Here is a 15,155-nt window from a genome sequence, read left to right as displayed (position 1 = left end):
CATGCCACCGGGTCCACTCATTTTAGTTTTAAATGAACAATTTCTCTATCCAAGACTTTGAGCTCTCAGTTGGTTCAATGTGAGGTATGTCTGTTTTGATTTTTTTTTTTTTTTTTTGGAAATTCATTTTCATTTTATTTGTGAAGATGATGCAGATGACGGCAGAGGTCTTTGGTCACGTGCCGCATTAGGGGGCTGCAGAGGCTGAGGCCTGAGCTCTGTCAGCTCTCCTGTATGCAGTTAGGGTTTTACCAGCTGTGCCCCTGCACGTTGGCAGGAAGCGGGAACGGAGAGCAGAGCTGAGGTTTTAACCCAAGCCCTTGTTTGGGGTGCTGCTGTCTGAAGCGGCAGCTTAGTTTCTGTACTGAATGCCCACCCCCTAAAGTACTTTTCAAATAGAACTTTTGAGCAGATGGGTAACGTGTAGGTTCTTTATGTACTGAAGTTTGCAGACTAGATAATAGGGTTGTAAGTGAAGCATCTGTAGGTAATTTATCAGTTTCATAGTAATGTCTGGAATCACACATTTATTTATTTTTTTATTGGAAAGGCAGATATATTGAGAGGAGGAGAGACAGAAAGATTTTTCGTCCGATGATTGACTCCCGAAGTGGCCGCAACGGCTGGAGCTGAGCCAATCCGAAGCCAGGAGCCCGGAGTCTCTTCTGGGTCTCCCACATGGGTGCAGGGTCCCACGGCTTTGAGCTGTCCTCAACTACTTTCCCAGCCTACAAGCACGGAATTGGATGGGAAGTGGGGTACCAGGATTAGAACCGTTGCCCATATGGGATCCTCGTGCCTTCAAGGTGTGGATTTTAGCCTTTAGGCTGTTGTGCCAGGTCCTGGAATTATACATTTCTGAAGAATAAACTGATAATGGAAATATCACGCAAAAATTTGCACATTTTTATTATTGAGATACCTAATGTCTGAGCCTGGGTGGTTTCCCAGGCAGGTGCATTATTTTACACACTTCTAAATAGATGCATCTAGCATTTTCCCCAAAACTTTGAACGCATTGATGAGGCCTAGTGAAAGAGTGGGAGAGACACAATCTTCCATGCACTGGCTCATTCTCTGGATGTTACCAAGACCCAGAGCCGTATCGGGGAGCCGGTTGGAAGGGCACAACTGAGGCACAAATTGCCGTGGGTTGGAGGGTGAGCCTAACGCTGCCGTATCCCAGCTCCTTCATCGTGTCCAGTATCCCTTTAAAGAATGTAGTTTTTGAGAACAGAAAGTTCCTATGTAGAGTTTCCCATAGCTCTAAAGCTATGAGAGGCATGTTGGCCATTGTATTTAATGATCTCACTCCAGGTTAAAAAAAAATGATCATTCTTTATCTCACACAGGGTTAGGAATCAGAGAGTGACTTAGCTAGCTGCTTCAGCCTCAGAGAGTCGGGGAGTCGCCCCGAAGGCCTTGGTAACGTGCCCCTGGTGGTGTGGCTCACGCAGCGCAGGTGGAGGTTAGTGGAGGTCTTGGCTCCTTGCCCTGAGCCTCTTCTCAGGGCAGCCTGTGGGCAGCGGGATCGTTGCTTATCAAGGAAGTCCCATCACAGCTTGTCCAAGGACAGAGAGGATAAACTGGGGAGCAGCCCACTGCTCTTGCTGCATGACCAGTGAACACCCCGGTTGAGGTCTCGGTCAGTTAAAACCATAGTCAAGGGTTCCCCCAGGGACATGGTGTGCTGTGTGCCTGTGACCTCCCACGCAGGATAAACAGGCACATTCTATTCCTGTGTCTGCTTCATTACACCAAACTTAAAAAACATTTTTTTTTTACAAAGATTTTTATATTTTTCTTGGAAAGGCAGATCAGATTTATGGAGAAAAGGTGTGACAGAGAAAAAACTCTTCCAACTGCTGCTTCATTTCCCAAATGACTGCAGCGGCCAGAACTGAGCCAGTCCAAAACCAGGAGCCAGAGCTTCTTCTGTGTCTCCCATGTGGATGCAGAGTCCCAGGATTTGGACTACTCTCCACTGCCTTCTCAGGCCACAAGTAGGTGTTAGATGGGAAGTAGAGCAGCTAAGACATGAACTGGTGCCCATATGAGATACTGGCGCTTGCAGGGTGATAATTGAGATAATGTGCCCAGTCCTGTTGTATTTATTTATTTATAAGACTTTTTATTGGAAAGATTTTACAGAGAGGATACATAGAAGGATCTTTCATCTGCTGGTTTACTCCGAAAGTTGCTGTAGTGGTCAGAGCTGAACCAATCCAAAGCCAGGAGCCATGAACCAGCAACTATTTCCAGATCTTCCACGTGGGTGCAAGGTCTTGAGGCTCTGGGCCATCCTCTCCTATTCTTCCAGACCATTAGAAGGGATCTGGACCAGAAGTGGAGCACCCAAGAAATGAACTGGAGCCCATATGGAATTCTGGTGTCAGGTGGTGGTTTTTACCTACTGTGTCACAGCGCTGTGTGATTTTTAAAAACCGATTTAAGTCATGAAGTGTGTTGACTCTCTGAACTGTGGCTCCCCATGTGCAAACCTCTCTGCCCCGAGAATGGTTGTCTGCTCTCTCCTGGAAACTTGTTAATTGGATTTACTCCAAACCTGTTGAGTCTGAAATCCCAGACTTTGACCGGACAGCCAGCCCTCTGGGTGACCCTGCCAGCTCTGATAGCTGCAGAGGACTTTCTGCTTCCTGGTGCTTCCCGGGCCACAAATATGCAGAGAGCTGCAGTCACGGCACAATCCGGTGCCCATATGGGATGCTGGTGCTTCAAGGGAAAGGATTAGCCAATTGAGCCATGTGCTGACCCCAATGTAAAACTTTCCACCTATGGGCCGTCCTCTATTGCTTTCCCAGGCCACAAGCAGGGAGCTGGATGAGAAGTGAAGCAGCTGGGACACGAACCTATGTGGGATCCCGGCGCTTGCAAGGTGAGGCTTTAGCCCTTGAGCCACTGCACCACGCCCCAATTCAAAAACTCTTAAAATTTATTCTTGACCAGTGCTGTAATATAGCTTGTTAAGCCACTGCCTGCAGTGCTGACACCCCATGTAAGCACTGATTTGAGTCCTAGCTGCTCTGCTTCCATCCACTTCCCTGCTGATGTGCTTGGGAGAGCATCAGGAGATAGCCCACGTACTTGGGCCCCGTACCCACCTGGCAGGCCCAGCTGAAACCCTGACCCCTGCCTTGGGGTTGTTCCTGCCTGGACCATCGGCAGTCATTTGAGGAATGAGCCTGTTGATGGACATCCTCTCTGCCTCTGCCATTCGCTCTCATTCTGCCTTTCAGATTAACACATCAATATTAAAACAACTGATTCTTAGCACAGTGTGTGGCATGTTGTTGGTGCTGGCCTCTGTCATTAATTATCATCATTAACGTATACTGCATGTCACAGATTGAGCAGCCAGGCTCTGCAGTGAGTTGTTAATAAGTATTACATCATCAAAAAAAGGTTGGTTTATTTATTTATTTTAAAAGATTTATTTATTTTTATTACAAAAGCAGGTATATAGAGAGAGGAGGAGAGACAGAGAGAAATATCTTCCGTCTGATGATTCACTCCCCAAGTGACCACAATGGCCAGTGCTGCGACTATCCGAAGCCAGGACCTCTTCTGGGTCTCCCACACGGGTGCAGGGTCCCAAGGCTTTGGGCCGTCCTCGACTGCTTTCCCAGGCCACAAGCAGGGAGCTGGATGGGAAGTGGGGCTGCCAGGATTAGAACCGGCGCCCATATGGGATCCTGGTGCATGTAAGACGAAGACTTTTGCTACTAAGCTGTTGTGCCAGGCCCAGTATTATCTAATTTAATCTCCAGCAACATCATGTGAGTTGCTAGGCAGAGTCAGGATTTCAGCTTTACCCATTAGGAAACTGAGGCTTAAAGTGGTTGCCCAGTGATGGGGTGTTTCATCCAAGGCCATCTGTCTTCAGAGCTTTTCTTCTCTGGTGCATCCTCTGTTGCCAACGACTGGGAATACTGTTTATAACGTGTTTGTAATAGATTTTTATCTTGTACATAAATGAAAGTTAAGATTAGAGTAGAAATTTGACTATTTGTTTTGTTTTTCCAGAATCTGCATAGTAATTTAATGTAGATGTTCCCTCTGGTGCTGCTGGCATCGTGTGGCAGAGTTCCCACTCCCGTCCTGGTTTCTATTCCTTTGGATGAGCCTGGGGTGGGGGTGGCGGGGGCAGCAGCAGTTGGCCCTTGGGATCCTGCCACGCAGGTGGGAGACCAGGATGGAGTGCAGGCCTCTGGCTTCTGCCTGGACCAGACCTGGCCCTTGTGGTCATTTGCGAATGAATCAGCTGACAGAAGTTCTTGGTCTTTTTCCTCTGTAACTCTGCCTGTGAAATAAATAAATAAATCTTAAGGGAAAAAAATGAAAAGCTGGAGCTGGTCTGTGACACGACTCCTGTGATGGAGAACACGGGTGTCCAGGCGGCTTCTTAGCCACTGCTGCGAACACCTGTTCCTGTCCCCGTACTGACTGCTGAACGCTGAAGTTTACACTCCTCTCAGCATCTGTGTGGGCCGCTTCTATGGACATTTCATGTTTTCTGAATTGCAGCTTTTGTGTGTTTTTTTTTTTTTGAAGAGTTTACTTGGCATTGGCATGGCACGGTGGCTCAACAGGTTATCTTCTCCCTGTAAGCGGGTCCTGGTTCAAATTCTGTGCTCCTGTCTTCAGCATGGCCTGTCCTGCTTGTTGGGCATTTGGAAGTAAAAAGGAGATAGAGGTGATTGCTCTGATTCTTTGTCTTTCATATAAACAATGTAAATTTTGAAAAATTTAAAAATTATGATTATTCGTGGCTTTCATACTAATGACTTATTTTAAAAAGTGTAATCTGGCACAAGTCTAATCTGAGTTTAGCTAAGCTAATAGCTAAGTTTCCTTCTAAGAAAAGCAGTAGGGAAAATGATAGGATATTTTCACATGTAGTATAAAATTAGTTTTGAGGGGGTCAGGTGCGAGAGCCAGGTGGCTAAAGTCCTTGCCTTGAATGTTCTGGGACCCCATTTGGGTACCAGTTTGTGTCCTGGCTGCTCCACTTTCCATCCAGCTCCCTGCCTGTGGCCTGGGAAAGCAGTCGAGGACGGCCCAAAGCCTTGGGACCCTGCACCCACGTAGGAGACCCAGAAATTCTTGGCTTCTGGCTTTAGATCTGCTCAGCTCTGTCCATTGTGGCTGCTTCGGGAATGAACCAGCAAATGGAGGATCTCCCTCTCTGTAAATCTGTCTTTCCAATAAAAATAAATAAATCTTTTTTAAAAATTAGTTTCAGGGGCTGATGTGACAGTGGCTACCTATGATACGAGTAGCCGTATTGGTGCTGGTTTGTGTCCTGGCTGCCCCACCTCTGACTTAGCTCCCTGCTAATTGTCTGGGAAGGCAGTGGAAGGTGGCCCCAGTGTTTGGGCCCTGCCATCCATGTGGGAAACCTGTGTGTGGCTCGTGGCTCTGGGACCGTGCACCGGTTGTTGTCATCTGGGGAGTAAATCAACAAGGTGGATAATCCCTCTATATAATTGGCTTTCAAAGTAAATAAAAATCTTTTTTAAAAAATCAGGTCTTACTCATTTAAAAACACCCATGTTGGTGATGGTTTAAACTTATGTTCTAATTCATAATTAAAAGTTAATAAGAAACACTTTTTCATTTAGCCAAAAGTTAAAATATCCATAGAATTTTCCAAATGGAAAATGTAAAAAATACGTTAGGTGAGTGAAATACTACATCTGGTTCCGGTGTGGCTGTTAAAGAGCTCTGAGGGATACCGATTAAGGGTGAGCGCTGTTGGTGTAATACCCTCTCCGCGCTGCCGCCCTGCTGCAGCCTGTCGGGGGATGCCACCTCACACAGCGGCCTTGAGTATGTACCTCTGAAAGGATGTTTTTCTTTCTTTAAAAGGAGGCAGTATTGCAGAGAGCTTAAGTGGCGGGGGCTGGCCGACGGCCACAGCTGCCGGGGCTTGGGAACCGGGAGCCCTGAGTACGTTTCTCATGTGGCTGCAGGGCCCACGTGGTTGTGCCATCCTCGGCTGCTTTCCCAGGTGCTGTAGCAGGGAGCTGGGTCAGAAGGGGGCAGCTGGCACTCAGCATTGCCCCGTGGGATGCTGATCCCAGGCAGTGGCATTGCTTGCTGTGCCACAGCTTAGAAGAGTTTATTTATGAAAATAGCTAGTCGGCTTAGGCATCTGCAGTGGTGACTTCAACTTCCATTCCTGGTCAGAAGAGCTGTTCAGGTCATGAGCTGCTTCTGGAATCCCATCAGGATCGATCCCAGGTCTTCCACTCTTCCCCAAGCTGTAGTGTCTTGATAGGCATTTCAGCTAGTCCTTTCTCCTTCCGATTCTTGTACTTTGCTCCTCAGAGACTCATCTTCTCCAGGGACTTGACATTGCGGCGGGTCAGGGTGATTCTCTGGCTCCCTGGGAATGTGGCCGCCATCCCGAAGGCCGTGGCTGCGTTATACCTTCCTTATACCTGCTTCTTTGTAGGCGAGAGTCCGGAGCAGAAGCCCAACTTGGCCGTGGGTGTGACAGCTCCCCTCCCTGAAAGGATTTTTTTACACTTGATCTTAGCCAAAAGGCCGAGAAGCAATGAAAGGATTTTTAAAAAAAGGATTTACCTGTTTTAATTGGAAAGGCAGGTGAGATTTACACAGAGGAGGAGAGACAGATGTGTCTGCTGGTTCACCTCCTAAGCCAGAGCTGAGCTGAGCCAGGAGCTTCTTTCCGTGTCTCCCATGCGAGTGCGGGGTCCCGGGACTTTGGGCTGGATGGAAAATGGAGCAACTGAGCCATGAACCAGTGCCTGCAAGGTAAGGACTGAGCCACTGAAATGACACGTTGGACCCAGTTGTTTTTTTTTTTTTTATGGATTTATTTATTTTTATTGGAAAGTCAGATATAGAGAGGAGAGACGGGTAGATCTTCCAACTGATGATTCACTCCCCAAGTGGCCACACGGCTGGAGCTGAGGCTATCAGGAGCCAGGAGCCAGGAGCTCTTCTGAATCTCCCACGTGGGTGCAGGGTCCCAAGGCTTTGAGCAGTCTTTGACTGCTTTGCCAGGTCACAAGCAGGGAGCTGGATGGGAAGTGGGGTTGCTGGGATTAGAACCAGTGCCCATATGGGATCCTGGCGCATTCAGGGCGAGGACTTTAGCTGCTAGGCCACGCCACTGGGCCCCCATATTTTCTTATGTATATTGTTTCCTAGTAATAATAGCCTTTTAAAGATGTTATAATTATTTTTTTTTGGACTCATAGTTTTTTAGGAGGCAGAGCATGAAAGTCCGTGTCCTCGTGTGTAGTGGTTCACTCTCCACATGCCCACTCGTTCCTGGCTCAGGCAAAGGCAGGAACTGGGAACCGGTCCAACCTCATGCATGGTAGGTGGACTCCCCTGTGATCACTGCTGTATTATAGGAGCTGGAGTCGGGAGTTGGAGGCCAGTGTTCGCGTCCAGACTTGGTTTGGATGTGAAACTTCAGGCATGTTAACCATTGTCTTTGCCACTAGGCGAAAGTTCACTGCTCATTGTAATTTTAATCACAGCTAATAAGTCGACATACTGGTCTCATTTTGATTAGCTGTCTTTGCAGTGTCTTTTGTTTGGAGGTACAGTACATATCTGTTTATAGCTAATTTTTGGTCTTCTTTTTGATTGTTTTCTTTGTAAAAAATATATTTAGCATTTTTTGAAAGGCAGAGTAGAGAGAGAGAAGTAACCATCTATTGTCTCACTCCCCAGTTGGTCCAGTGGCCAGGGCTGGGCCAGGCTGAAACCAGGAAGCAGACACTTCCCGAGGTCTCCCATGGGGACATAAGAGCCCTAGAAGTTGGGCCATGTTTCGCTGTTTCCCTAGGCCGCACTAGCAGGGAGCAGTGCAGTAGCCAGGTCTCACATCAGGATCTCAGTGATTCAGTCGGGAACTTTAGCTGCTCCGCCACCACGCCAGTCCCTGTCTAATGAACTCTAGTGTCTTCCGTCCATCCCCGTGTTCATCTCCCGGGAGGTCCCTTCCTCAGGCGCCACCATCGCGTCAGTCCCGTCAGCAAGAAGCCGTTGCTGTACTTCTCTAGTGACTTAACTCATCATCTCCCTTCCTTGTTTGTTGTTTCTTTTCACTTGTTTTGTGGACTTCCCAGTAGAGAATGCATTTTTTCTCTTATCTGGGTCAACTCGTTAATAACCTGGAGGTCGTCTCCTTTCAACCTTTCAGACTTGGAAGGAGAGCCTCGCTGTGCACAATCGCGGGTCACACATCCGGTCCTGAGACTCCCGTCACAAGTCAGAGTCCGTGGCACAGGAGGAGCTGTGCATCTCCGCCGCGCAGTATTTCAAACCTGTTTTTCCTTGGTTCAGTTAAAAAAAAGAAACTTTTTTAAAAGATTTTTTTTTATTGTAAAAGTAAATCAAATTTGTGGAGAGAAGAAGAGACAGAAAAGGGATCTTTCATCTGCTGGTTCACCCTCCAAGTGACTGCAAAATTGGAGCTGGAACAGGCTGAACCAGGAGCTGCTTCCAGGGCTCCCGAGTGGGTACAGGGACCCAAGTGCTCGGGCCATCTGCTGCTTTTTTGTCTGTTCTTGTTTCTTCCTAAAGCTGCTTCTCCCATAGTCATCTCTGTTTTGTTGTTTTTATTTATTTATTTCAAAGAGCAGAAGAGAAATCTCTTGCTTATTGGCTTTCCAAATGCTCCCAGCAGTGGGGTTGGGCCATGTGAGTGGCAGCAGCCAGACAGCAGAGCCTGGGGTCTCGAACCACTGTTCCTCTGTAGGATGCTGGCCTCACAGGTGGCAGCGTGATGTTAGGATGTCTCTTCCTTGTTCTTTTTATGTGAAATAGACACTTCACAGTATAATATTTTCCTTTCCTTTTCCTTCTCTTTTGTCTGTATAATTATTCCTTAGTGGTTTTCGTGATTAAGTGGTAAAGATTACAGTTAATATATTAATCTGTTGTAACAATTGAAATTAATACTAGGACAGTTTCAGTAGCATAACAAACTTTGCTCCTCTGTAATTCTGCCCTTTCCTTTATTACATGCTGTGTCTTTCTATTGTGTACCCATTTTTAGGAGCAAGGAAAGTGTTGTATGTTTAATTACTTTTTAAAAAAGAGTTATTTACTTTTATTGCAAAGTCAGATATACAGAGAGGAGAAGAGATAGAGAGAAAAATATCTTCCGACCTATGATTCAGTCCTCAAGTGACCACAGTGGCTGGTGCTGTGCCGATCCGGAGCTAGGAGCCAGGAACTTCCTCCAGGTCTCCCACGCAGGTGCAGGGTCCCAAGGCTTTGGGCTGTCCTCCACTGCTTTCCCAGGCCACAGGCAGGGAGCTGGATGGGAAGTGGAGCTGCCGGAATTGGAACTGGCGCCCAAATGGGATCCCAGCATGTTCAAGGCGAGGACTTTAGCCACTAGGCCATCGTGCTGGGTCCTTTCCATTAATTTTTATTTTGATTTCTTTAGCACCTTGATGAATTGTTTGACAGTAATTAATCAACATCTGTTTGTCAGGGTTAGAGTGGGCTGTAAGATGAGATGGCTGAGGTTCTTAGGGGCTCTGTTATGTGGTTAGTTGCTGTGTAAGGCGCGTGAGAGGCTTTGAAAATAGGAAATGCTAGGGCCTGGCGGTGTGGCCTAGTGGCTAAAGTCCTTGCCTTGAACGCGCTGGCATCCCATATGGGCCCCAGTTCTAATCCCGGTAGCTCTACTTCCCATCTAGCTCCCTGCTTGCGGCCTGGGAAAGCACTCGAGGATGGCCCAAAGCTTTGGGACCCTGCACCCATGTGGGAGACCCAGAAGAAGTTCCTGGCTCCTGGCTTCGGATTGGCATAGCATCGGCCGTTGCGCTCACTTGGGGAGTGAATCATCGGATGGAAGATCTTCGTCTCTGTCTCTCCTCTCTCTGTATATCTGACTTTCCAACAAATAAGTAAATCTTTAAAAAAATAGGAAATGCTATTCAAATTATACAGGAAAACATTTTATATGTCTTAAAAATCTGTATATCAGATTGTGTTTTAATTTTTTTACCTTGAAGATATTTTTACATAATCCTTCATGTTACATTTTCTCTTGGTAAGTTAATGAAAATATGATAAAATAGAGGGAATCACTTTTGACTTTGTAGGGAAAAGGTGAAATTCCTAATTAAAATTTAAATAACTTTAAAGTTTGCTTTTTCATGTAAAAAAAGCACATGCATTTGGAAGGCAGAGACAGAGATCTTCCATTTGCTTATTCACTTCCTAAGCATCATAAAAATGTGGGCTGAGCTGGAGCCAGCTGCCTGGAGCTTCTTCTGGCTCTAACATTGGGCTGTGGGTGATGTGTCAGTCACCTGCTACGGCCGGGGCACAGTGGGCACTGGAGCCTGGACTCTAAGTGGGCATTTTGATTCAGTGCCCCTAATGGTTGCCTTACCTGCTGCCAGTTGCTTCGCATAATACACAAAGTGCATTTTAAGTCATTACTTATTTTTCGTCTTTCTGAGGTTGATTTTTTTTTTGTCTCTCTTTTTTTTTTTTTTACTATAGTAGTATTTTTTTTTTTTTAATTTATTACGTTGCATTATGTGATACAGCTTTTTAGGTATTGGAATTCCCCTCTCTCCTCCCCCAATCCCCCCATGGTGGATTCTTCCACCTTGTTTCGTATCCACAGTTCAAGTTCAGTTGAGATTCCTTCCCTGTGAGCCTATGCCTAGCATAGAGTCCAGCGTCTCATCACCCAGATAAGTTCAACAGCTTCTTGGGGAGACCCTGTCTGGTCCAAAGTTAGAGCCAACAAAGTAAGATCCCGGTCAGTTACAAGCCCAAACATAACATCAGCAACAATGTACAGTTTTGTGGAACTGACATATCGAGTAAGCAAGTTCTTAACCACATCCTGTGACTACTTGGATGACATTTCAACAATTGAGGTGCGAAACAGTTTAGGAGGGGTATGCAGAGAAGTTCTCAATGCCTTGCTGAGGAGTACTTAATCCTCGTGTCCTCCGTAGTGAAGGGTGTATGAGTTTATGGTCATCAGGCTTTCCTTTTTGTTCTCTGCCTGTCTATTCTAACTTGTGTGTGTGTTTGGAGGGCGGGCTCTGGAGCAACCCCAGGCGTCATTGCAGAGAGGGTGAGGACCCAGAGCTGGAACCAAGCAAGGCCTAAAGAAAGCTCCTCTCCCCAATTCCGAAGGAGGTTTACTGTTCTGGTTCTGAGGACCACTCAGCGTTCCTGTGTGTTTTTCTGATGGCCCTCGGTCCCAAGATGAGGGGCTCGGGCTTCTTCGATCCCGTATGGTAGGTCCAGAGGGCGGGGGGCGGATGCCCTCTAAGTTCTCGGCCTCCGAAGGCATTCCAGTTCCCCGTGGTCTCTTTGGCAGTTGGGATGTAGTCCTTGGTGCCCATATTGTCAGTCCTTGGTGGGGATCCGGAAGTCTCCAGGGTTGGGACACAAGCCTCCTTCTGAGGTTGATTTTAAAAAGCACCATCATGTTAAAGGTTGGTAATATGTAAATAAGATGATAGATTTGTCTTCTGACATAGTGAATTTATACTTAAAAGTGGACAGTTTGAACTTGTTGATTTATAGTTTTTAGATACAGTGTAAACCAATGTTTCTAAAGTCATATCTTTTGTCTTTTATATTGCTATTTTTAAAGATTTGGCATTCGTTTTATTTGAAAGGCAGATTTCCAGAGAGAGAGAGAAGCAGAGACAGAGTCCCTCATCTGCTCGTTCAGTCCCTATGTGATTGCAGTGGCTGTGGCTGGGCTAACTAGGAGCCTGTGGCCTCTTCTGGGTCTCCTATGGGGGCGCTGGGGCCCATGGACCTGGGCCATCTTTACTTTCCCAGGCAAATTTGCAGGGAACTGGAAGAGAACTGGAGCAGCTGGGACTTGAACCAGACCCCATATTGGATGCTGGCACTACAGACTTGGGATTAACTGCTAAACCATGGTGCTCTCCCTGCTTTATCTTAAAAGGAGGATTGAATCCTTTGCACTGTTGTAAGGTTTGCGGTAACTGTCAGGTCCAGGGCCCTCTTCCCTCTGCTCCTGGCCTTAGGGTGTGTGGTACTGCACACTCGGAGGAAGTTGTTTCAGGAGATTGTTGTTCTGATATTTCGCTCAACTGGAACTTTCAGGTATGCCTGGGAAGAATTTAGTATCATAACATTCTTGGCTTCTTTTTTCTTTATCTTTTTTCTTAAAAAAATTTTTTTCCAAATATTTATATTTATTGCAATGTCAGGTATACAGAAAGGAGGAGAGACAGAGGGGAAGATCCTTTGTCAGTTGATTCACATCCCAGGCAGCCGCAATGGCTGGAGCTGAGCCAATCTAAAGCAGGAGCCTGGAGCATCTTTTGCATCTCTCTTGTGGGTGCAGGGTATCAAGGCCTTTGGCCGTCCTCGACTGCTTTCCCAGGCCACGCAGGGAGCTGGATGGGAAATGGAGCAGCTGGGATATGAACCTGTGTCCGTATGGGATCCTGGTGTGTGTAAGGCGAGGACGTTAGCCACAAGGCTGCTGTGCCGGTCCCCATAACTTTTTTTTTTAAGGATTTATTTTTTATTAGATAATTAGATATACAGAGAGGAGGAGAGACTGAGAGGAAGATATTCCATCAGATGGTTCACTCCCCAAGGAGTGAATGCATGGCCGGTGCTGCACCAATCTGAAGCCAGGGTGCAGGAGCCAGGAGCTTCTTCCGGGTCTCCCACACGGGTGCAGGGTCCCAAGGCTTTGGGCCATCCTTGCCTGCTTTCCCAGGCCACAGGCAGGGAGCTGGATGGGAAGTGGAGCTGCTGGGATTGGAACTGGCACCCAGATGGGATCCTGGCGCATTCAAGGCGAGGACTTTAGCTGCTAGGCTGCCACGCCAGGTCCCAGCCTCCTCTTTCATGGAAACTGACTGGTGCTGTGGCCTAGCCCAGCCCGATCTGTCATAGGCCTGTCTTCATGCATTCCAGTGGGCCTGCCTGCTGCCTTTTCTGCATGTGCTGCAGCCAAGCCTGGCTCATCCCACATCCTGTCCAGTTTTTGTACATGTCCATGTGTGCTGTAGTTCAGCTCAGCCTGAGCCTTTGGGCCACATGTATGGCGACAGGTGCTGCTGCCCTGGCCAGCCTGCCTTTATTGGTGTTTTAAATTGTCCCAGATCGGCGTTGTATTAAGGAAGGGAAGATTGAATCTGATGTTGGGTGCTTACCAAGTATTTTTTTTTTTTTTGAGACACATAAAAGCAGAACATTGTATGTCACCTCAAAGTAAAAAGAAAAGATTAGTGCTAGTAACTTCTTGTGGCCATCTGGAAATATCCGCACATTTAGCTCCTTTGCTACACCGAATCAGAAGGTCGGGCCTGTGAGACATGTATGTTTTTCATCTCAAGTTAGGAAATTTTTTGTGCTGAAGACTTCGTTCTGTTTGAGTTGGAAGAATTTAAAACCATATCTTTTAGGCATCTCTGAAGATGGTACCAGGGTCACATTGGACGCTTTGGAGGGATTCGTGAGGGCTGCATTCTGAGTGTTGTATAAGTTTGCTCTGAATGCAGCCCGGTCTTGGATGTTCTGGAAAAATGCAGATGAGCTGCATAGAACCTTGAGAATTTTTCACCTTGGGTCATTAGTTAATTGTCAGAAAGGTCTTGAGATGGATGTTGTTGTAAGTGAACTGAAATGTCTTGATATTGTTTAATGTCTTTCCCTAATCTCACTACTGGTCAAGGGTTATGATTCAACAACTAGAAGAACTAAGATATCTTCACTGGGGTGGTTTTGTAAGACAAATTTTAGTTACGGACTGCTATGGTATAGAAGGCAAAGGTATGAATGAGGGAAAATACTGACCTGTGTCTATTTTGTAATTGTTAGGCTAGACTATTTCCATTCTTGCATATTTGGATAGAACTTGCTCAGAGGCCAAGGGAACATGATAGACTGTTCCAGAAGGTTTTGCTTCTTGCTGATACCTTCTATTTTATCTGTCTGCAGTGTCAATCCAAGAAAAAGTCTACCCCGCTGAAGTATGAAGTTGGAGATCTCATCTGGGCAAAATTCAAGAGGCGCCCCTGGTGGCCGTGCCGGATTTGCTCTGATCCATTGATTAACACCCACTCAAAAATGAAAGGTACTTCCTGCAGTTGCTTTGTATTCCTAATCAAATACAGATGCATTATGAAGTCAGAGTTGCCTTTAGTTTTAGCCAGTTTTTTCCTTGCCTTAGGTAAACATCCTTTCCCCCCTCCTTTTAACAGTTTTGTCAATAGCTACTTGTATATTTAATTTTTTAAACATCTTTTTCAAAAGCTCCAAGTCTTTATTTTTGCTGAACTCAGACTAGGGTGACAAAAAACAGTCTTGTATCACTACAGTCAACTATGATCTGCAGACATCTATTCTTTTTTCATGATTTATTTTAAAAAATTTTATTGGAAAGTCAGATATACAGAAAGAAGAAGGAAGAAAGACCTTCCGTCTGTTGATTTAGTCCCCAAGCACTCGCAGCGGCCAGAGCTGAGCCAACCTGAAGCCAGGAGCTCTTCCGGGTCTCCCACACGGGTACAGGGTCCCAAGGCTTTGGGCTGTCCTCCACTGCTTCCCCAGGCCACAGGGAGCTGGATGGGAAGCGGTACTGTTGGGATTAGAACCGACACCTATGTGGGATCCCAATGGATGCAAGGCGAGGACCTTAGCCTAGGCTCAGCACCTGTTTCCTGCTTCCCTCTTAACTGTGTTATTTAAAGGTCAAAGAAGTTTGTTTTTTTCCAAAGTGCAAAGCCTTTTGCTGGCTTCCCAGTGTAAATGAGCGTCTTCATTGCCAAGTGAGTCAGTGCAGATCTTTCTGCTTATGCTACTTGGTTTTCTTTCCTTCTGTTTTTAAGTATTTGTATTTTTATTTGAAGAGATTTACAGAGAGAAAAGGAGAGAGAAAGAGCCTTGTCAGCTGGTTGGCTCTTAAAATGGCCATAGTGGCTGGAGCTAGGCTGGTCTGAAGCCAGGCACCAAAGCTTCTTGTAGGTGCCCTATTTGGGCACAAGATCCAAGCACCTTTTGCTGCTTTCCTATGTGTATAAACAGGGAGTGTGATCCTAAGTGGAGTAGGCAGATCTTGACATGGTGACCATATGGGAAGTAGCACTGCGGGCAGAGGCCTAACTTAT

The 15,155-nt window shown here is 46.4% G+C and overlaps 1 protein-coding gene across 8 annotated transcripts in view; it reads left to right on the top strand.

Moving 5' to 3' along the window:
* Window positions 1-15,155, top strand: part of NSD1 (nuclear receptor binding SET domain protein 1) — a 101,518-nt gene that overhangs the window by 15,083 nt on the left and 71,280 nt on the right. For 6 of the 8 annotated variants that reach the window (XM_041004570.1, XM_041004296.1, XM_041004223.1 and 3 more), the window contains one exon: window positions 13,987-14,122. In XM_041004570.1, the coding sequence (XP_040860504.1) occupies window positions 13,987-14,122 (136 nt within the window). Of the gene's footprint in view, window positions 1-2,857; window positions 2,897-7,229; window positions 7,373-13,986; window positions 14,123-15,155 lie in introns of those variants that run through there. The other 2 variants (XM_040962782.1, XM_041004650.1) reach the window with 2 other exon arrangements.

Source organism: Ochotona curzoniae, unplaced genomic scaffold, assembly GCF_017591425.1.
Source record: "Ochotona curzoniae isolate NIBS_2020 unplaced genomic scaffold, NIBS_Ocur_1.0 contig_1, whole genome shotgun sequence".
Lineage (NCBI taxonomy): Eukaryota > Metazoa > Chordata > Mammalia > Lagomorpha > Ochotonidae > Ochotona > Ochotona curzoniae.
Note: the sequence above shows the minus strand (reverse complement) of the source record. Positions and strands in the feature narration are given on the sequence as shown.